Raw genomic sequence first — 22,163 nt, 5'->3', positions numbered from 1 at the left:
AATAAGCCTGAATGGCTTCATTAACTGGATGAGTTACTTTTTTATTAGGGCTGGGGCTAAATTGTTTAAGGCAGTGGCCCTCCAAAATCAGAGTTTGACACCCTTTGTTTAAATCAATAGAACAGATATAATAGTTTTAAATTTTGGGTGAACTAACCTTTTTAAAACTCGAATACAATATAAAACATAAAAACCAGTATTACAGTACTTGGTCTCAACACAGTTTGTATGGATGGACACAAAATTGATCACAGTCCTGAAGACTGCTGTGACCTGGTTGCTCTTTTCCTTGCCCTCCACCTAAGGGGCCGTGACACTAGCAAGCTACCCAGAGGCCAAACCACTCTTCCTGGACTTGCTGTCTGGACCCCAAAGGGTCCCCTTGCCCTCCATCTCCAGTGTCTCTGACCCCAGCAAGCTACCCAGGGGCAATCCACTCTCCCTGGACTTGCAGTCCTGGCCCTAGAAGGCCATCTTGCCCCCACCTAAGGGGTCCTTGACCCCACCAAGCTACAAAGGGGGCAAACCTCTCTCACTGGTATCACAGTCTGGGCCCAAGAGGGCCCGCTTGCCCTCCACCTCCATGGTCTCTGACCACAGTGAGCTGCCCAGTGGCCAGCCACTTTCCCATTGCTTGCAGTCTTGGCTACTTAGGGCCCCCTTGCCATCCACCTGAGGTGTCCCTCACCCCAGCAAGCTACCCAGGGGCCAACCTCTCTCCCTGGACATGCAGTCTTGGCCCCAGAGGGCCCCCTTCCCCTCCACCCAAGGGATCCCAAACCCCAGCAAGCTACCCAAGGGCCAACCTCTCTCCCTGGACTCTCAGTCTGGGCCCCAGAGGGCCCCCTTGCCCTCCACCTCCAGGGTCTCTGACCCCAGTGAGGTGCCTGGGGGCCAGCCACTCTCCCTGGGCATGCAGTCTGGGCTCCTTAGGGCCCCCTTGCCCTTCACCTAAGGGGTCACTGACCCCACAAGCTACCCAGGGGCCAACCTCTCTCCCTGGGATTGCAGTCTGGGCCCCAGAGGTCCCCTTGCCCTCCACCTGCAGGGTCTCTGGGCAGCCCAGGGGCCAACCTCTCTCCCAGGGCTTGCACTCTGGGATCCTTAGGGCCCCCTTGCGTTTCATCTAAGGAGCCGTGACACTAGCAAGCTACCCAGAGGCCAACCACTCTTCCTGGACTTGCTGTCTGGACCCCAAAGGGTCCCCTTGCCCTCCATCTCCAGTGTCTCTGAACCCAGTGAGCTACCCAGGGGCAGCCACTCTTCCTGAGCTTGCAGTCTGGGCTCCTTAGGACCCCTTTGTGATCCACTTAAGGCGTGCCTGAACCCAGCAAGCTACCCAGGGGCCAATCTCTCTCCCTGGACTTGCAGTTCAGGCCGCAGAGGGCCCCCTTGCCCTCAATTTAAGGGGTCCTCGACACCAGCAAGCTACCTAGGGGCCAACCTCTCTCTCTGGGATTGCAGTCTGGGCCCCTTAGGGCCCCCTTGCCCTTCACCTCCAGGGTCTCTGACACCACTGAGCTGCCAAGGGGCCAACCACTCTCCCAGGGCTTGCAATCTGGGCTCCTTAGGGCCCCCCTTGCCCTCCACCTAAGGGGTCACTGTCCCCAGCAAGCTACTCAGGAGCCAACGTCTCTTCCTGGATTGCAGTCCTGAGTCACAGAGGGCTCCCTTGCCCTTCACCTCCAGCGTCTCTGACCCCAGTGAGCTGTCCGGGGCCAGCCATTCTCCCTGGGCTTGCAGTCTGGGCTTGTTAGGGCCAACTTGCCCTCCACACAAGGGGTTCCTGACCCCAACAAGCTACCCAGGGGCAATCCATTCTCCCTGGACTTGCAGTCCTGGCCCTAGAAGGCCATCTTGGTGCCCCACCTAAGGGGTCCTTGACCCCGCCAAGCTACAAGGGGCAAACCTCTCTCACTGGTATCACAGTCTGGGCCCAAGAGGGCCCGCTTGCCCTCCACCTCCATGGTCTCTGACCACAGTGAGCTGCCCAGTGGCCAGCCACTCTCCCTTTGCTTGCAGTCTGGGCTCCTTAAGGCCCCCTTGCCATCCACCTGAGGTGTCCCTCACCCCAGCAAGCTACCCAGGGGCCACCTCTCTCCCTGGACATGCAGTCTTGGCCCCAGAGGGCCCCCTTCCCCTCCACCCAAGGGATCCCCTAACACCAGCAAGCTACCACAAGGCCAACCTCTCTCCCTGGACTCTCAGTCTGGGCCCCCAAGGGCCCCCTTGCCCTCCATCTCCAGGGTCCTCTGACCCCAGTGAGTTACCCAGGGGCCAGCCACTCTACCTGGGCATGGCAGTCTGGGCTCCTTAGGGCCCCCTTGCCCTTCACCTAAGGGGTCACTGACCCCACAAGCATACCCAGGGGCCAACCTCTCTCCCTGGTGATTGCAGTCTGGGCCCCAGAGGGCCCCTTGCCCTCCACCTGCAGGGTCTCTGACCCCCGTGAGCTGCCCACGGGCCAGCCACTCTCCTGGGGCATGCAGTCTGGGCACCTTAGGTAGCCCCACTTTTCCTCCTCACCTAAGGGGGTCCCTGACCTCAGCAAGCTAGCCAGTGGCCAACCTCTCTACCTGGACTTGCAGTCCGGGGCCCCAGAGGGCCCCCTTGCCCCTCACCTAATGGGTTCACTGGGCCAGCAAGGTACCCTGGGGGCAACCTCTCTCCCTGGGATTGTATTCAGGGCCCTAGGAGGGCCCCCTTGCCCTCCCCTCTAGGGTCTCTGACCCTAGTGAGGCTGCCCTAACGGCCAGCCACTCTCCCTGGGCATGCAGTCGGGGCTCCTTAGGGCCCACATGCCCCTCTCACCTAAGGGGTCCCTGACCCCAGCAAGCTACCCAGGGCCCAATCCCTCTCTCCCAAGGCTTGCAGTCTGGCTCCTTAGGCCCCTTGTCCTCCACCTAAGGGGTCCTTGACCCCAGCACGCTTTAGTTTTCTGACAGATGGTCTCGCATGATCCTCACGCACCCGCTGATGCACTCTTAGATTTTTTGGTGTATTAAACCATGACACTTCCACCTCTGTGCTACATAGTTGTATGAGGTTTCTTTCCTGGAATGCTGTTTTTGGTTTACACCAAACATGTCATTTGTTTTGGTGTCCAAATAATTAAAATTTAGACTCATCTGGCAAACTTTAGTCTGGCCTTGATGTTTTTCTTATGAAGGCAAAGGTTCCTTCCCCTTGCACCTCCCATGCAAGTTAAACTTGTGCAGTCTCTTTCTTGTTGTAGAGGCATGCACTTTCACATCAACAGTAGCCAGAGCCTGCCTATAAGTCCCGTGACGTCATTTTAAGGTTTTTGGAGATCTTTAGCATCTTGTGGTCTGCTCTTGAGGTAATCTTGCTGGGACGACCAGCATACTGGGCATGGTTGGCAGTTGTTTCAAAAAGCCCTTCACTTGTAGAATATTTTACAAACAGTGGAATGGCTTATTTCAAATTGTTCTTGGAATTGAGAAACAGCCCTAGACTCTGGAATTTTTGATATATAATATTCAAACAGTATATTCATATTATTTGAATACATACTTTGAGTTAGGAACTGGGCTTTGATCGGCCGTTGGGCTAGTTTTGATTGAGCAACTTTTGTTGTGACAAACTGGCAGACCTTCTAGACCCTGTATAACTAATCATATTAAGAAACTTTTGAATATGTTTTAGGTTTCTTTTTGTAGTGTAAAGAAATGCAATATAGATTTCCATTTAAAGTTTGATTCCCAAAACCATTCTATGTGTTTGCAACGCATCCCTGCGAGGATCATCTTTTAAATTTTGAGACCCGCAGCTCAGGTGTTCTGAAGGACCGATGGTCAGAAAAGACGCTGAGAGGATTGCTGCTAGGTAAGAGTTAACTGAATTTTTATATATTTAAAAAAAAATGCTGTAAACTCAACATTAAGTACATACAATTTGTTTCACACATCCCCCATTGCACATTTTAAAGCTGTCAACCTTCATTACAAACATTTATTTAATAAAGCCAAATCCTTACAGCTTGCTAGGCCATCTTGTATGCTATTTCAAATACAGGAAATATTTTCATACAATAATTATTTTGTATAGACTATAAGACATGGTTTAAGGCTCTATAATGTTATGTACATAGCTTTACAACTTAGTTGTCCACTTTTTTCTCGAGGTCATGTTATTTTGAACATAGGTATTTCTTTGGATAAATATTTGTTGAATGAGTATTTATTTCTTTACTCATTCAGATTTTGAAAGTGACTTCGAATGGGTTTGCCATGCATGTGGCTTTAAAATAACGCAAACCACAAAATACAGAAACTGTTTTATTTAACTTATTTTGTAGCAGTGTAGTCTACTAAATCTAACTTATATAATTTTCCTTTATCAGTTTCTGTTGAAGAGATAATATAAATGCAAGTAGTTTATTTTAAACCAAATTAATATTTGATGTCTATGTATTAGTTAATAAGTGGGCAAAAGTGCGGTATGCACCGTGTTACATGCCTGGGGGTGTTGCTCTGATGTTCTCTTATCTCTTTTGTTTTATTTGCTGTCTGCTGTTCTTCTGAAATCTAAGTGTTCCGATTGGTTGGCTGAGTTCTCCTGAGTGGACCAATCAGAAGAAGATGGGGTTATTTAACCATTCCTTCAGTGATGACATAAACCCAGATTAGAGGGGGATCCTTGTTGTTGCTGTGCTTGTTTTTTGAGACATTTTGTGCCTATCTTGTTCTCTGGTTCTTTTTTTGTGAGTTGTACATCTGTTCAGAAACGTCTCATTCTAACCTTGCTTAATGTCCTAAAAGTGAAGTGAAAGTGAAGTATGGTCACATGACTTGCATTTTACACACACTTAGTTGACTCTCTGTTAATCCACTAGGTTAGAAGTGGGTGCTCTTCTGTATGTGTTTGTTCCAGTGAGTGCCGTTGAGAGGGGTGGTGTGACGCCGAAGAGGTTTTTTTTTTTTTTTTCCTATTTACGTACATATTTTTCTTTAGTTATTTAGAGGTGGGGGAGGGATTAGTTAGCGGGTGTTTAATATTGTTATTTTCTTTGATTAGGCACCGCTTTTTTCCTTCCCTCTATCAGGTTTGTTTGTTTACTTCATTTGCATTCATAGTACACATTTGTAAATACATTTTTGGGTGAGTTTAAAATATTTCCTTTATCTTTATTAAATAAAAACGAACCACTTTTGCCACATTGTTGTCTGTGTCGATTCATAGCAGCTAACGTTTCAGGGGGAACTCTTAAAAGATTGGGTTGTCATAATTATGTCCAAGCCCTTTTCATCCTCCCGAGCCACACGGGGCGCTGAATGGGCTGAAAGGGGACATTTCGAATGTAAATGAGACTTATGAGTTTCTTTCTTCAAAAGAATATATCGTGAAAGAATGATTGATTGATTCTTTCTATGAAGGGTAGAAAGAAAATACCTTTTTTACAGTGATAAGATTTATGTACATACTAGAGCTGTAATCGGCCATAAAAATTACGCCCGATAGGACCCGAGCCCCAACAGGTACATTTTATTGACAGCTTTATAAAGCCCGAACCTTGGTTTATAGGCCCGACATTATTCAAATGTTGCATAGGCACACAGCTCCTTTGCCTTTTTTTTAAGAAGAGTCATTTATATGTTTTAACATAATTTATTAGTAACAAAACGAGGCTACAGGCCACTTGGAAGTAAAATATAAGAAATGAAATAAGTCCTCTGTAACATCGTACATCTCAGCACTCTAAAATTGGCCTAGGACAGAACATTTAGCCTTCAAAATGGCCACCACACAGACCAATGAAAAGAAGTCTTTCTTAACAAATTAAATAAATAAATTCTAAATATGACAGGTATTGGCAACAACAAAAATTAAGGATAAATTCAATTCAATTCACCTTTATTTGTATAAGCACTTATACAATGTAGATTGTGTCAAAGCAGCTTCAACATAAAAGGTCATAGTAAATAGGAACAGTGTAGTTCAAGTTTGTAGCGTTTAAGTTCAGTTCAGTTTAGCTCAGTTCAGTGTGGTTTAATAATCACTACTGAGAGTCCAAATACTGAAGAGCAAATCCAACGATGCGCAGCTCTACAGATCCCGAACCATGCAAGCTAGTGGCGACAGCGGAGAGGGAAAAAAAAACTTCACTAAATGGCGAAAGTGAAGAAAAAAAAAACCTTGAGAGAAACCAGGTTCAGTTGGGCATTTTAATACCATTTAATTTCTCAGCTTGCCAAAACGTCTTGTGCAGAGCTGCAGTCTCAGTGGCGGAGGCTGGAAGCTGGCCTCAGCGAAGACTCGTCTGTCTCTGGAGTGTCACAGGAATCATCTCATGTTCTCCACTCTTCCATTGACCACCACAGTAGCTGCTCAGGATACGGCCTGGTCCAGTATATGGAAACCTTGGGATCCATCTCGTCATTGATCTTGGATCGAATCAGTGAATCTGCATAGTCTGAGGGCCTCGGGAAGAGTATCCCCAGGTGGAATGGAGAATAAAGAAAATAATTAGCGTAGCTGATGTTCACAGTGTATATAAACAAGATGCAGAACCTGTGTAGAAGACCTGCTAAGTGGTGCACTGAGTGTATGCTTTACTAAACAGATAGGTCTTTAATCTAGTTTTGAATTGGGAGAGTGTGTCTGAACGTTATCAGGAAGGCTATTCCAGAGTTTAGGAGCCATAAATGAGAAGGCTCGATCTCCTTACTCGACTTTGCTATTCTAGGTACTACCAGAAGCCCTAAGTTTTGAGATCTTAAAGAGCGAGTTGGATTGTAGCGAGACAGAAGATTGGTTAAATAAAACAGGAGCTAGATTATTTAAAGCTTTATATGTAAGAAGCAATATTTTAAATTCAATACGAAACTTAACAGGCTCGCATAAAGGCTCTGCGAGATATGTTTCGCCCTTCTCTTCACTATCCGGCATTAAGGCGACGGTGAGGCTAAATATTAAAAGAATAGCCTAATGCCAACATTAGCCTGTATACTCTGTCTACATTATGATTTTGGTTTATTAATATTTATTTATAATTAAAAAATCCTTTACTCACCAAGACTAGGCTACGTGTTTTTTGTGGAGGAACATTATTGAATCCACTGTTAATGGCTGCTGGATGGTGCGTCCAGCAGCACTGAACACCTTTCACTGCTGCTGCTACAGGCCGAGATGCATAGTTCTGATCTGGCTAATTTTGGCAACTTTTGGGTAGGATTGTTTGTTTATCTTCATACAGCCAAGCACATCTACTTCATTTTCCATGACAGCAGTTTCAGTGTTGCGAGTGGCCTCATCATCTTCCCTGTCAGCTTGCTGTACATACATTGCTGTTCAGTGCTTTGCCGTAATACCAACACGCAGTGTATGAGTGACCGCCGAATACCTTTGCGGCTACGGCAAGAATGGACCGTTCTTATTAAACTGGCAGCTGGCCTGACCACAGTCAAAATTCGCTCTTTTTGACTTCTCCGTCCTCTTTTGTTTCACCATTTGCAAAGAGGGATTTTAATGTTGTAACAAACGATTTAATTACTATCATCACGCTAATCGAAATGAATCACATGACTGTTCATTTAATGCGCAAGCCAAGCCCGGCCCGACCCGACCCCATTTAAAATTATGGAATTAAAACCCGAACCCACCCGAAGCGCCGGGTCCCGTCAGGTTCGGGGCAAAGATCTTCAGCTACGTAATCACAACTTTGTACAGGGACTGGACCACTTGAGGGTGCAGTTGATCCAGATTTTCTGTCACCTCTACCATGTAGTTTTGAGGGAAACTAAAATTGCAGCAAGGTGCCAAAACACAGGCAAAGTTCCATGTACACATTAATAAAATATTACCCCACAACATCCAATACATCATATTTAAGGTGCATCTCACTCCCACCTGGACTCATTTAATGACCTAATGGCCACCATTATAAAATAATTTCTGACTCTATTTGTCCTGCAAATAGGAACTCTAAAACGACGTCCTGATGGCTACAGCTGAAACACAGAGTACAACGGGTGATCCGGAGTGCATAGGATACCCTGAGCTCTCTTTAAAACACTAGTGTGGTAAATTACTGTTGGACCAGTTTAGTTAAAACCAATGATCTTGCCTACCACCACCAGACTACTCAACCTGTTCTTGTTTGACACACTCAGATTACCGTACCAAGCTACAATGCAAAAAGATAAAACAGATTCAATAAATTGTTTATAAAACAATGTCATCATAGAGGTGAAAAACTTAAAACCATCTCAGTTTACTCAGAAAAAAACAATCTTTGTTGAACTTTTTTATAGACAGCCTGAGTGTTAGGTTGAAATGTCAACATATTGTCAATAACAACCCCTAAATATTTATGTGTCCACAATTTCAATATCCAAGCCTTTAATATTTGTTATGCTGGGGGTAGGAGAAGCCTTCCTGTAATCTATCACCATGTCTTTTGTTTTATTTACATTAAACTGGAGAGAAAATCTATCACACCAGGAAAGTAAATTCTTCCACAACAGGACCATGACCCAAATCCTGATCATCAAGGAGACTCACAATCACCGAATTATCAGCATATTTTATGATATGACAGTTCCCGTACATACACTGGCAATCATTAGTATACATGATGAACAGAAGAGGTGAGAGGCAACAACCTTGAGGGGACCCAGTGGAACAATACTGAAAGTTAGAAAGAGCACCATTTACTCTGACACACTGCTGACGTCCTACTAAAAAACCAGAATCCATCCACAAATAATAAAAAGAGATCAAGTTAAAAAGAGAAATTAATTTCTCAACCTACAAATGTGGCTTCAGAGTATTAAAACCAGAAGAGAAATCAATAAACAACAATCTGGCTTGGGTCTTAGGCTTTTCCAGGTGATTAAACAGGTAATTTAACAGTGTAAGATTAGCATCTTCAACTCCCCTGCTCTGTCTAAATGCAAACTGCAATGGATCAAATTTGTCCTTTGACTGCAATAAAATCTCACCTTTAATAATTCTCTCGAAACTTCATAATTAATGAAGTAAGGGCAACAGGTCTGAAATCATTTAACTCCTGAGGAAACTTTAGTTTTGGCTTTAGGAACAGTAACAGATTTCTTCCAAATTTCAGGCACTCTTTGTAGCATAAGAGACTGAGAAAAAACGTAATGAAATATTTCAGAAAGCTGTTCAGCACACGTATGTAGCACCCTACCACCAATATTGTCTGGGCCCGGGCTTTTTGTAGTGTTAATTGTGTGAAAGAGGCCTTAGACCTGAGTCTTACTTATGTTACGGATTTACTACAAGACAGGCGGTGTTTTAAAATGTAATTTTCTGACTTAAAATCATCCTCATCAAACCTTATGCCCCCTCTATTTTCTTTACACCCAGCCATTGTCTTCACACCTTGCTAGGCTGATCTTAAATTATTGCTGCTCAACTGTTTCTCAATTTTGTCCTTATACCAAATTTTATCCTTATTTATTTGCACTCTCAGTGCCTTTTTAATTGCTTAACTGAGCTCATATCACCCTGTAAAAATATTTTTGTTTACTTTGCAGGAGAGATTTTGTATCATTCGACAGCCAGGGTTTGTTGTTAGGAAAGTCAATAACAGTTTTGTGAGGAATAATCATATCTGTACAAAAAGATACGTAGTCACACACTACTTCTGTGAGCTCATCAATACTTTCAGATTAGAAGAGCCCATCAAACCCTTATTCAAAAACCCCTCTAGGATCAAAATTTACATCCACTAGAGCCCATCCCACCACATCTCACAACACATTGCGTCATTGACAATTTACAAGGCACTTCCTTCGAAACACACTTTGCATACTAAATGTTAATAATGCTAGTACAGCATCCACTCCCACTGGAGTTACACAATTTATTACGCACACATTATTATGCACCACTGTTAGTGCAGTGACCGCTCATAAGGGAAATGCACACCTTACTACACATACGCGCCGTGATCGCTCCTACCGGAGACATACATCTTACTATGCACCACTGCTAACGCAGTGACCGCTCCTACAGGAGACGCACACCTCATTTTTTATGCACCACTGCTAGTGCAGTGACAGCTCCCACAGTAGACGTATACCTTATCATGCACCACCACTAGTGCAGTGACCACTCCTACGAGAAAAGCACACATTATGCACCACTGCAAGCTCAGTGACTGCTCCTACAGGAGACACACACCCTTTTACACACCACTGCAAGCGCAGTAACCGCTCCTATGGGAGACGCACACCTTATCATACACCACTGTCAGCACAGCGACAGCTATCAAGGGGACTAATGCAGTGACCACTCCCACAGAAGACGCCCTGCTGCAGATACTCATAATGCATCACCATCAACACAGCAACTGCCTCCTCCCGAGACACACACCTTACAACACACAACTGTCAACTTTAACAGCACCCCTCCAAATTTGAAAGATTAGCAAATTTTGGGGGGCTCGCACACTTGTCTGGCTGCTGTCTTATAACCAAATAGCAATTTTTGGGGAGCGTTCTGGGGCCGGGCTAGATAACCTCACTCAAATCCCAATTCCTCTCTGTTTCCTGATAAGGGGAATGATTCGAGCTGGGGTGTCCTCCTCGAGTTCAGAGCCCTCTCCCCGGACAGCACACCAAATACGCCTTATTCCTAAACGATTGCAAGTGTGAACTCGTGAAGTGATGTTTTGTAACAAATTTTGGGAGGAGTACACTCAGAAGTTTTAGTATCGAATACGTCATTGACAATTATCCTATTATCAAATCAGTTCTTGACCAAACCCCTATATATACCAAAGCTGTCTTATCTGCAGCATCTCACGACTTTAGCATCCCTCCACCACCCCGACACCTCACCTCTTAAGCATTACATTCCCGCCTTATTCTTAAACGATTCCGAGTGTGAACTCGTGAAGTATAGTAAACGAATAGGTCCACTGTAATATGGACATTTACAAATAATGTTTCCAATATTGCTTGTAAAATTTAAAATAGTTTGATCAGTTATTGCAAAACAATTTTTGATTTAAACCTAACTTTTTAAATCCTATGGATTTCATGTAGATGTTACTGCAATAAAATAATCTAAAATAACCTCTCATGTGAGCAACCCCCACTTTATTGTATTAAGTTTCTAATTTACATTATTACATTGTTTTTTATATATATATAAATGACTACTATTTGTACTTAGTTTATACTTAGTTTACATCACTTCTTTACTCATTATATATATTTTTGTAGTATTTTAGTGTCCCTTTTACGTATTATTGTATTCCAATTTAAATTATTTAAAATATTCAATTGTATTATTTATTTATTTTAAAAAAATTTAATTATTTATACTATTTTGTAACTATTATTTTATTGTTTAAAATAATAATAATAATAAATATTATTATTATTATTTATAATAATAATTATTATTAAATGACTATTAAAGGTAATTTATTGTAATATTTTATTTATTCACTAAATATTTTTATATTAAGCGTTATTTTAATTATTTTCCTCCGGACATTTTTGCTGTCTTTCTAGAGCTCACTTACAGCCCCCTAGGGGTCCACAGAACCAAGCTTGAAAATCTAATCAAACAAGTGTTTTTAATATTTAGACCAAAACAAAAATTGGTCCCAATTTATATTAAGCAGCCTTAACTAATGAATTACACATTAAACATTTCTTACAATGTGCTTATTGCATAAATATGTGCTTTTACGTTGTATTAATGATTGATTTAATACCTGCATACCTTGTATTTATTCTTTTGATTAAGTGGTAGTTAAATGAATTAATTTATTTGAAGTAAAATCAAAAATAAATTGCAAACCTTATGAAACCCATGATATTTGGCTTTAATTTAACCAGCATTTTGTGTAGATGTTTTTTTGCAAACTACTGTAAATAATAAATCACACACACACACACACACACACACACACGCACACACACATACACACACACCAAAATACACCCATTTTCTGAATGTGCCAAAACTCACACAACAACCATTTGTAAATAAAGCTGAAGACCTTTGAGGTTTGCATTTCAATGTTTACCAAAAGCCCACATTGTAAGATCCAGTAAATTACATCCAGCTTTTACAGTAAAACTAGAAAAGATAAACATTCTTTTTTTTAATTTGAGATAAGAAGGATCATAAGGCCATCTAGTAGACAACAACAATTTAAGCAGAGCAAATTCAGTTAAATTCGTTTTCTGTCATTTGTTATCAGTATCTGTTTCATCAGATTTCTCAATCCTAATGGTTATTTTGCAATGGCAGTTACAGATCTATTTTGCAACAGCTACTATAGCAGTATCTAGAAGCTTGCAAGAGTTGCAAATCTTCATTCTTGTTAATATCTAATTAGGTATAATGTATAAAGTATTTGATTGATTTGAATAAAGAAGAACATTAAACAATAAAAAGAAAACTGTATAACAGAATTAAGCTGCAGAGTTCAAAGGTGAACACCGCAATTATTTTGTCAACTGCCCATAGTTTCCTGTTCATATGTTACTCAAATATGAGTCAGGAAATTTGACTTTACTATGGTAACATGAATTGCTACAACAATTTTTAACAGGAAATATTGCCTGGCCACAGAGAGCTGTGATGTAAGAATTAAGTTCTTTTGACTTTGGTAAATGATTAACTTGCTGATATTCAGAACAGCAAGAGGTTCAGAAACAGACCAACAAAAAAGCTACTTGTGAATTGAGCTCAAAATGAGAGTTCCTGTAAAACTCCTGGGCTTCGTTGTTTGGTTGTTGTGCCTAAAATGTGGCCAGTGTATAGGCAAGTATAACTTTAAGTCAATTTAATTAGAACTCAGTTGATTTGAATGTAAATATTATATTGTATGCATATTCTTAAACATTTTGTGTGTGCATGCATATGACAGTTAAATCTTTGTGTAAAGAGTAGTTTATTTGTGCTCTTCAGGTTGTCTTCGAGACGACATTAAATATGACAATGTAGAACCAGTTTCAGAAAGCTTCATATGATGATGGAAAAATAGTGAAAGTGACCTGCCAGACAGGTTTTACTGGCATGTACAGATTAAAGTGTGAAAACGGAAAATGGAGTGAAAACATTGTGCGGCCATGTACAAGTAAGAACAAAAAAAAATAGATGTGATCAAATCATTTTTGCAGAGTTATGAAACGAATGTCATTATGCTGAATAAAACTCATTTGATTTGAATAGAGAAAAAGTGCAGTCATCCAGGGGACGCAGCAAACGCAGATTTTAAACTTTTAGTGGGGACGGAGTTTGTATTTGGAACAACGGTGGTGTATACTTGCAAGAAAGGGTAAACTTGTTTTATGCTATTTTTTCTATTGTATGACACACACCGTCATACTCGGTTTAACCTTTCTTGAACCTGTAAAGAGTTTAAAACATGTTGACAGGTATGAAATGACAAGCAGAATCAATCAGCGTACCTGCAGATCTCAAGGATGGGACAATGCCATCCCTGAGTGTGAAGGTATGCTTTTTCCTCACTATTTTCTTTTGATTTTCTCATAAACTACTAAAGAGTATTTACAGATTTGTTTTGTTGAGCGACTGATTTCTATTTTATTTTCATGTATAGCGGTGAAATGTCCAGCCATTCACACAGACAGAGAGGTGATTGCATCGGGCAACACAGAGGAGGGGAATTATGGTGAAGTTATTCATTTTGAATGCGAATCGTCTGAGAAAAAGATAGATGGAAGTAAAGACATTCACTGCACAGAGACGGGCGACTGGAGTGCCCCGGTTCCAAAGTGCATAGGTTCATTTACTTTTGCTTTATTTGATTTGATTTTTTTCTGAGATCACAAGTTTTTTGCGATTTAACAACTTTAATTATGTTGTTCCTTAATTTTTTTTAACCCAGAGATAACATGCACAGCACCTGACATACCAAATGGAGAAGTTATTGATTTGATGCCAGAATACCAGAAAGAGGCCACATTAAAATACAGATGCTTCCCAGGGTACAAGATTAGAGACGCATTTCCCAGATGTGCCTCACATGGCTGGACTCTGAACCCTGAATGTGATGGTAATTCACCGCTGTTATGATGAATTAAGTTGAAATAACACTGAAACTGAATCATTTGTTTTAAGTTATTGAAAACTAAATATTTGTTTGTTTTTAGTCTGACTTTAACTTTACGGCAGAGCTGTAATGCAGTCAGCACACCAATATTTGAATAAGTTAACTAAATGTAATAATATTATTTCATTTTTGAACATTTATGACAATTTTAGATAGGAATTCAGCAAATGTAAATGTTCTTAAAACATTTAAAAAGTGTCTGTATTACTTATTGGTAACACTTTATTTTGACGACCCATTTGAGTATTAGTCTGCTTAATATCTACTGATACTGACATTCAACAGACATTTAACTGACTATAAGAAACTTTGCAACTACATGTCAATTTACACTAACCCTAACCCTAACCTAAAATCTACTGATAATCTAATGAAAATAAGTTGGCATGTAGATGCAATGCAACTTAAATTCAACAAACGGACCATCAAAATAAAGTGTGACCTACTTATTTCAAGAGTTCACACTTAGATATTGTTTGACAACTGTTAGCAGGTTTGGCATGCTGTCCCGGGAGAGAACCCTGAGCTCGGAGATAGGTGAGCCCAGGGCTCCCGCCTGGTCCATAGAGCATATGCGGGGAGTACGAGATCAGGTGGTTCTCGAGAGCTCCCCGTGGTAAGAAGAAGAAAGGAGGAGGAGGAGGAGATGGGGTGGATGGGGGGTTTCTTCGGAAAACGAAGATAAGAGAGTAGTTCTAGCTAGGCTACTTATAGTGAGTTAGGGTTAATCTGATTGGCTAACTAGTGAATGTAGATGAGTGGCCAGCTGCAGTCAATCATATCACGTGCTCCTCTCGAAATTAGTTTGAAAACTTCACTTAGTGACAACATATTGTATTAATTATTTTTTATTTCTATATAACTACGTATGCCTTTTACAGTTGTAACTTGTGAGCTAACATCAAACTTTGAGGTGGAAAGGGTCATCCCGGAGGGAAAAACTATTTTCAGAGCTGGAGAAAGTGTGACAATCACCTGCTCTAAAAGAACCTGGTTTAGAACAAAAGAAACCAGCAGAACATTTACATGTAAAGAGGATGGAACGTGGAACTATAATCCTGTTTGTGAAGGTAAGATTACAGAGAAACATATTTGGTTATGACATTACAGGATGTTATTAAAAGATCTCAAATCTTGTTTCAGTGATTACATGTGAACCTCCATCAAGTGACCAGCATGTGTCCACCTACTTTTGGAGGACTTGGAAACTGGACGAAACAAAATATTACGAGTGTGATTGGGGTTTTTATAAAAAGGCAGAAGTGGCTACATGCACACAAGATGGATTAACACCAAAACCACTGTGTGTTGGTATGTCCTGTTGTTAAACTTCACAATTTGTGCAAATGATTCCTCAAATTTGACTTACTATGATTTGTTTTACAGAAATCGTCTGTGCAGCTCCTAGTCTACCAAATGCAAAAATCACAAGAGGTCAGAAATCAAAGTACAATCTCAATGCAGCAATAGAATATGAATGCCAACCTGGATTTGAACCACAGGGCACTGTAAAAATTACCTGTATATCCCCGGGTCAATGGTCAGGCATACGGCAATGCGCTGGTATGTTGTGGTGTTTTCAACTTTTTTGTTTCTCATTTCCCAAAAACAATTCTAATTAGTATGATGGATATTTGTTTTACAGGAATGTGTGGACGACCTGATATCCCAGATGCAAAAATTGAAGGAGTTCTAAGACAAAGTTACAGAACTGCATCAACACTACGATATAAATGCAATCCGGGATTTGAACCTGAAGAAACAGTTGAAATAACTTGCGATCCCCAAGCTCAATGGACAGGTTTACAGCAGTGCACTGGTTTGTAAGATTACTGCCATTAATTCCACAGAAATTTTTCATTATTCAATCTAATAATTGTAGATTGCTCAAAAACATATAAACCAAGATATGTGAAGTGTCTTGAAACTGTTTCCTTGCAGAAAAGCTAGATTGCCATAGTCTACATGTGAAAAATGGGTTTAGTCAACCCTTAAACAAGAAAGAAATCCTTTACTCCTGCAACAAGGGTTACAAACCGTTAACTGGGGAATGGTGGAGCTCAGTGACGTGCAGCAAAGGCTCTGATGTTCCTCTGTGCATGCGTGAGTTTGATTATTCTCAGTCTCAGGTGTGAAACAGTTGATAATGTACTCAAAGGGGTTTTCTGTCATCTGCCTTTACAGGGGAGGAAGAATGTGGTGCTTTGCCCAGTGTTCAGAATGGAAAACTAAAACTTAAAGATCAAGAAACCGCTGAAGTTGATTGTGATCCAGGATTCATATCAAATTCACCTTCTATAAAGTGCATCAGAGGTACATGGGAAACACCGACTTGTAAAGGTGAGCTTCACAAACCAACAAATTCACATATAAAGTTCATAAAATTAACTTATATAAAGTCTTACTGAAATTCTTCTTTTTTTCAGCGGGTGTGTGGTGTGGCATTCCTCCAAAAGTTGAAAATGCACTCATAGCATCCAAACCTAAATTATTTTATACTGATGAATCTAATGTAACATATGCATGCCGAAGACCGTTCTCAATGAAAGGGCGAAGTACAGTTTTCTGCCTCAATGGAAAATGGGAAGAAACACCAATATGTGAAGGTGAGATTTTAGTAACCCTCTTTTTAAAGAACATTAAATACAAATATGGTTGAAGACAAAGAAACATTTTGATATTTAGAAATAAATCTAAATATATTAATGAGATACATTTAAAACCATTGATTTGACTCCACACAAGCCTCATCGTATATTTTCTTCATACAGGCATTGTAACATAAATTATGTGGATTTTATGTTTACATTTTTATCTTTTATTAAGCCTCTCAAACTTTTTTGAGGTGAAGTGATGGTTTAAATGACAGTGCACACGAAAATCAAATCTATGGACAACATTTACATTAGTGTAATTGGAGTTTGGCAGCACGTGACGCAGTGGGTTGCACAATTGCCTCACAGCAAGAAGGCCGCTGATTCGAGCCTCGGCTGGGTCAGTTGGCATTTCTGTGTGGAGTTTGCATGTTCTCCCCGTGTTCGTGTGGGTTTCCTCCGGGTGCTCCGGTTTCCCCCACAAGTCCAAAAACATATGGTATAGGTGAATTGGGTAAGCTAAATTGTCCGTAGTGTATATGTGTGAATTAATGTGTATGGATGTTTCCCAGTGATGGGTTGCAGCTGGAAGGGCATCTGCTGCGTAAAACATATGCTGGATAAGTTGGCGATTCATTCCTCTGTGGCGACCCCAGATTAATAAAGGGATCAAGCTGAAAAGAAAATGAATGAATGAAAAATTGAATTTGGAAATTTACATACTTTCTTTTTTCTCCAGCGGGTGACCACTGTGAGGCTCCTCCAAAAGTTGAAAATGCAGACATAACATCTAAAGTTGAAGAATTTTATGTAGAGGGATCTTGCGTAACATATAAATGTCGAAGCCCGTTCTCAATCAAAGGGGAAGGTACAGTTTCCTGCCGCTTTGGCATTTGGGAAGAAACACCAACATGTGAAGGTGAGGATTTGATCAGTGATGATAACAAGAAACCATTGTGATAGTTTTAACAATAATTGTAAAATAAATTTTACTGATGACCAATGGAAAAAGAATTTGAGTTGCCACTTTTTGTCGACCTGCTATGTTGTTTTACCTGTCATATGTCACATTTTAAAGGGGTTTATATCATTCTGTATTTGACCAAATTATACCAATATCAAATCAATCCCACACGGCTATATATTTCTCTCTCACAAAAAATGGCTTCTCACCTGCTCAAAGCTGAAACAAAAGAGGGTTGAATTATTTGTCAAAAAATGTCATGTTAATCCTCAATGAAATTGCGAAATTAAAATAGATCTAAATGCTATGTAAATATGTACATGATGATAGGAAAACCCTACTAAACACACACAAATTCATTTAAACATTTAAGATTTAATTCCATTCATTTTCTCTGTCCATATTTGCTTCCTAAGAAATTTGGACATTTTGTCACAGTCATTCTAAAATGCATTTAGCACTATTTATACATTTGTGTATTTTGTTTTTACTTCTCCCATTAGCAAAGTGTTCCAGGCCATTTGCGAATTTTATGGTGCTGGAAAAAGAGAAAGATACGTACAACAATAAAGAAATTCTGAAATACACATGCAGGGAGCCGTATAATAAAATTCCAGGAGGAGAGTGGATCTGTGAAAATGGAAAATGGAATGGAAACTTTGTCTGCACAAGTGAGTCACTTAAAATTTGATGAAAATAAACTCTGGGAATGAGCTGGGAATGGTTGTGAATAATGAATTTCTTAAACAACTCATGTACTCTAAACGGACACAGTGAAGTTATAAGTCTATTAAAGAAATGTATAAAATGGAATAAAGTGTCTGAAGTTTTCTGAAATGTATTTAGGTGACATCTGCCCACCACCTCCTTATGTTGAAAATGGAAGTTATATTAATAGGAATCCAGATGATAAAATCCCTACTGATGTATACTATGAATGCAAGGCTCACTATGTGTTGAGTGAGAGAAAGCAATATTACAGGTGTGAAAATGGGAGATGGAAAACCCCTCCAAAATGTCTGAGTGAGTCGTTCTTCTCCAGATGATTCTCTTGAATCACTCTAATCATGAAGTGAATTTTGAACTTAATGTTTCATCAGTTTTAATTTGTCTCTGTCACAGAGCCTTGTGCAATTACACAAGATATTCTTGAAGCACACAACATGCTAACCAATCAACACACTGGCTATTTAGAGCATGGTTACTATTTTGACTATTATTGCAAGCATGGATTGACTGTGAGGACAGGATACGACTATAAGAGAGTGACATGTTCTGATGGGCAGTCAGACATTGAATCATGTGAGTACATGTGTTTGTGTATGATCAAAGCTACATGATTTAGCTACATGAATTAGGTCATCAGATGTGCCTGTGGCTGATCTTCAGTCATTTTTACCAACCTGATAATATTGAGGCTCATTTAAAAGGCATCTTTTGTTGAGGTTTGAATTCATGCAAGATCAGTCATTAATTGCAGATATTCCTTTAAATCATTCTAATCTGTCAGATAAACATGGTTATAATTAATGAATCTGTTCGCTAAAGAATCCAAAACTTCCCTCATCCGCGATTCATACAGTATATCCGTGTCTTTATTTCGTTGAGACAAATTTGTACATATGTTTAAATTTTTTATTAAAATATTCCTTGATTTTTCTATGATATAGTGCAGTGGTTCTCAAACTCTGGTACGTGTACCACTAGCAGTATGCAGGCTTCCTTCTACTGGTACACGGAGGAATCGCTGAATGATTAAAGTCAAAAAATGAACACACTTTGACGCATACGATAACACTGATGTGATCAGTAAATGGATTTTAATAGGCTAAACCTTTTATTTTATTTTCAATTTTGTAATGTTTGTTATGTATTCTTTCATTTGAAGCTAATTTCCTCTCCACATTTGTAACGGTTGTTGGGCGTATCCCATATTTTTATATCCCAATGTTGACAGGTATAGTTTAATCACTTGCTTTTCTAACACACAAAGCCTACATAACACACCGAAGCAGATCTAATTTCTAATTTAAATATGTAAATCCAATTCATATATCTCATATACAATAAGTTAATGTTTAGATTACAAAGACATACAAATAATTCATCTATACACGCATCATATATTTCAAAATGTATCAAAAAGATTTATATATGAATATGATGACATATAGCTTATATTTATGAGGTCCAAGGAACATTTCCAGGTTTTGATGAATAGGCTATTTTTTGACAATACTTTAGATTTAAGTACAGCAGTTTTCTTTTTACTTTTTAAGAACGGTGCCATTTTTAAATAACTTTTAAAGCACATTTTAATTTAAACGAAGTTTTATTTATTTTTACCTGTAAGCACAGGACAGTGTTAATGTCAAAACTATTTAGAATGTTTAAAGAGGCTGACAATAATAAATATTCATAATAATAAGAATTAATCTGCAACATTTTTGAACTGTGCAGTGCTGTAGCTGCTTAATTAGGCCTACTACGCTATTGTATTTCAATACTGGTCGTTATAGTGGTACTTGGAGACACAATTTTTTTCTGAGGTGATACTTGGTGAAAAAAGTTTGAGAACCACTGATATAGTGAATTTCAGTGGGGACCAATGGGCTCAAGCAGGAAGGATCTAAACAGGTGCTTTTACCTGCTGCATATTAGTCATTACGTATAATCAAAAGTTTCTGTTAAATGAACTTTCACTTATTCTTTTCACAATCTTGCCATTCTTTTATTTACACTAAAACCTATTTCGTTGGGTGAGGGTGCTTGCATTTTGAGTGTCATTTTGCAATGCATTAAACACATTGTGCATTAATAAGATTAATGATTAATCAGTTAATTTGTTCTAAATACAGTTAAAGGTGCAGTATGTGATCATCTGCCAAAATGCTAATGTTAGCATAATAGCATTGTTCACAGTCAATTAAATAGTGCTAATGTTGTTTTGAAGTCATTGAAAACTCTGATATTGATTCAGGATTCAGAAAAGTATTGATTCTGCATTTTTGGCAGAAGCCCTTTCAAAAACAATCTTTCTTTTCATAGATACAAGGCCATGTTGGTCTTTAAGGAAGAGGTTCAGGTTGCTGAGTTTACCTGATGTCACACTCTGTCAGCTGTAGATAGCTATGCTTTACTTGCATGTCAAAATGATGGATATGTCTGTGTAAAGAGGGTGTGCAGAAATCCAATTTAAATTTGTTGACTGACAGTTTGAGTTACCAGTCATTATTAATTAATTTTCACTCTGACTCATTTTTAATTGGATGAACATTTTTTACCCAGAATATAAAAATACATAAAAATACATTTAGATCATTTATTTTTATAGTTACAATCGGAATGTGAAGAGACTTTCAACCAGCACAACAAAAATAGTTTCTGAAGACAATCACCTACTGCACCTTTAATGATTGTTAGTTTCAACAAATGAATTTTGGGATTTTTTTGGTAATTGACATGCCTAGATGTTATTGTCACTTTTAATCGATTGAATGTGCCCTTGCTGAATAAAACATTACTGTCACCAAAATTACTGTTAAATTACACTTGTGTAAAATAAGTTTTTAGACTAAGAAACATGACATTGGTCACCAGGTTAGTTTAATATGAACCAATCAACATTTTTGCACAATAAATTCAGTATTTTTTGTTATAAAATGTTTAGTTATTAGCTATTTGTGCTTAAGATTTATTGATATTATTGAAATATGTGGTTTTGCATTTCTTCAGGTCAGAAATACACATAAAAGAACAATCCTGAGTGAAACACTGAGGTATGAAACTTTTAAATATTGTGATGACATTGAGAACCACATAAAATTAACAATAGAGTATTTTCCTTTAAAATGCAAAATGTGAATGAGGCGCAGTAGGTAGTGCTGTTGCCTCACAGAAGGAAGGTCACTGGTTCGAGCTTCAGCTGGGTCAGTTGGCGTTTCTGTGTGCTGTTTGCATGTTCTCCCTGCGTTCACGTGGGTTTCCTCCGGGTGCTCCGGTTTCCCCCACAGTCCAAAGACATGCGGCACAGGTGAATTGAGTAAGCTAAATTGTCCGTAGTGTATGAGTGTGAGTGAGTGTGTATGAGTGTTTCCCAGAGATGGGTTGCGGCTGGAAGGGCATCCGCTGCGTAAAACATGTGCTGAATAAGTTGGTTCATTCCACTGTGGCGACCCCGGAATAATAAAGGGACTAAGCCGAAAAGAAAATGAATAAATGAATGAGATAAAAATGCTGTAACAAGTAGCAAGTGTAAAGCAAGCTTTGTAAGTAAAGTGAGGAAAAATTACATTAACATGCATCATCCTGTTACTCTGCATTTATTAGATTTCTGATGAAGAGCTGATGATTCATCAGATAAATGAAGATGGACAGACATGCTGCAGCTGGAGGAACACACACACAACACACTCTCTCTCTCTCTATCTTGCTCGATACTTCAATCTGCTACTTCATTTACAGTAATATGACACTGCATTAACAATGCTTGAGAATAAAGCTTATATTCAAACTA

General features: G+C 39.6%; 1 protein-coding gene across 1 annotated transcript; it reads left to right on the top strand.

The window, feature by feature from the left end:
• Positions 1-12,639: 12,639 nt before the first annotated feature.
• cfh (complement factor H) lies at positions 12,640-22,163 on the top strand. The gene is given in 20 exon segments (XM_056448413.1): positions 12,640-12,774; positions 12,922-12,965; positions 12,967-13,090; positions 13,186-13,291; positions 13,392-13,468; positions 13,577-13,759; positions 13,865-14,032; positions 14,971-15,159; positions 15,233-15,400; positions 15,476-15,652; positions 15,735-15,908; positions 16,031-16,192; positions 16,274-16,429; positions 16,516-16,695; positions 17,423-17,602; positions 18,151-18,318; positions 18,494-18,670; positions 18,770-18,949; positions 21,383-21,426; positions 21,977-22,163. Coding segments are annotated over 19 exon segments (2,700 nt in total). The 5' UTR covers positions 12,640-12,704; the 3' UTR covers positions 21,400-21,426; positions 21,977-22,163.

Source organism: Danio aesculapii, chromosome 22, assembly GCF_903798145.1.
Source record: "Danio aesculapii chromosome 22, fDanAes4.1, whole genome shotgun sequence".
Taxonomy (NCBI): domain Eukaryota; kingdom Metazoa; phylum Chordata; class Actinopteri; order Cypriniformes; family Danionidae; genus Danio; species Danio aesculapii.
This window is presented reverse-complemented; position numbering and strand designations above follow the sequence as displayed.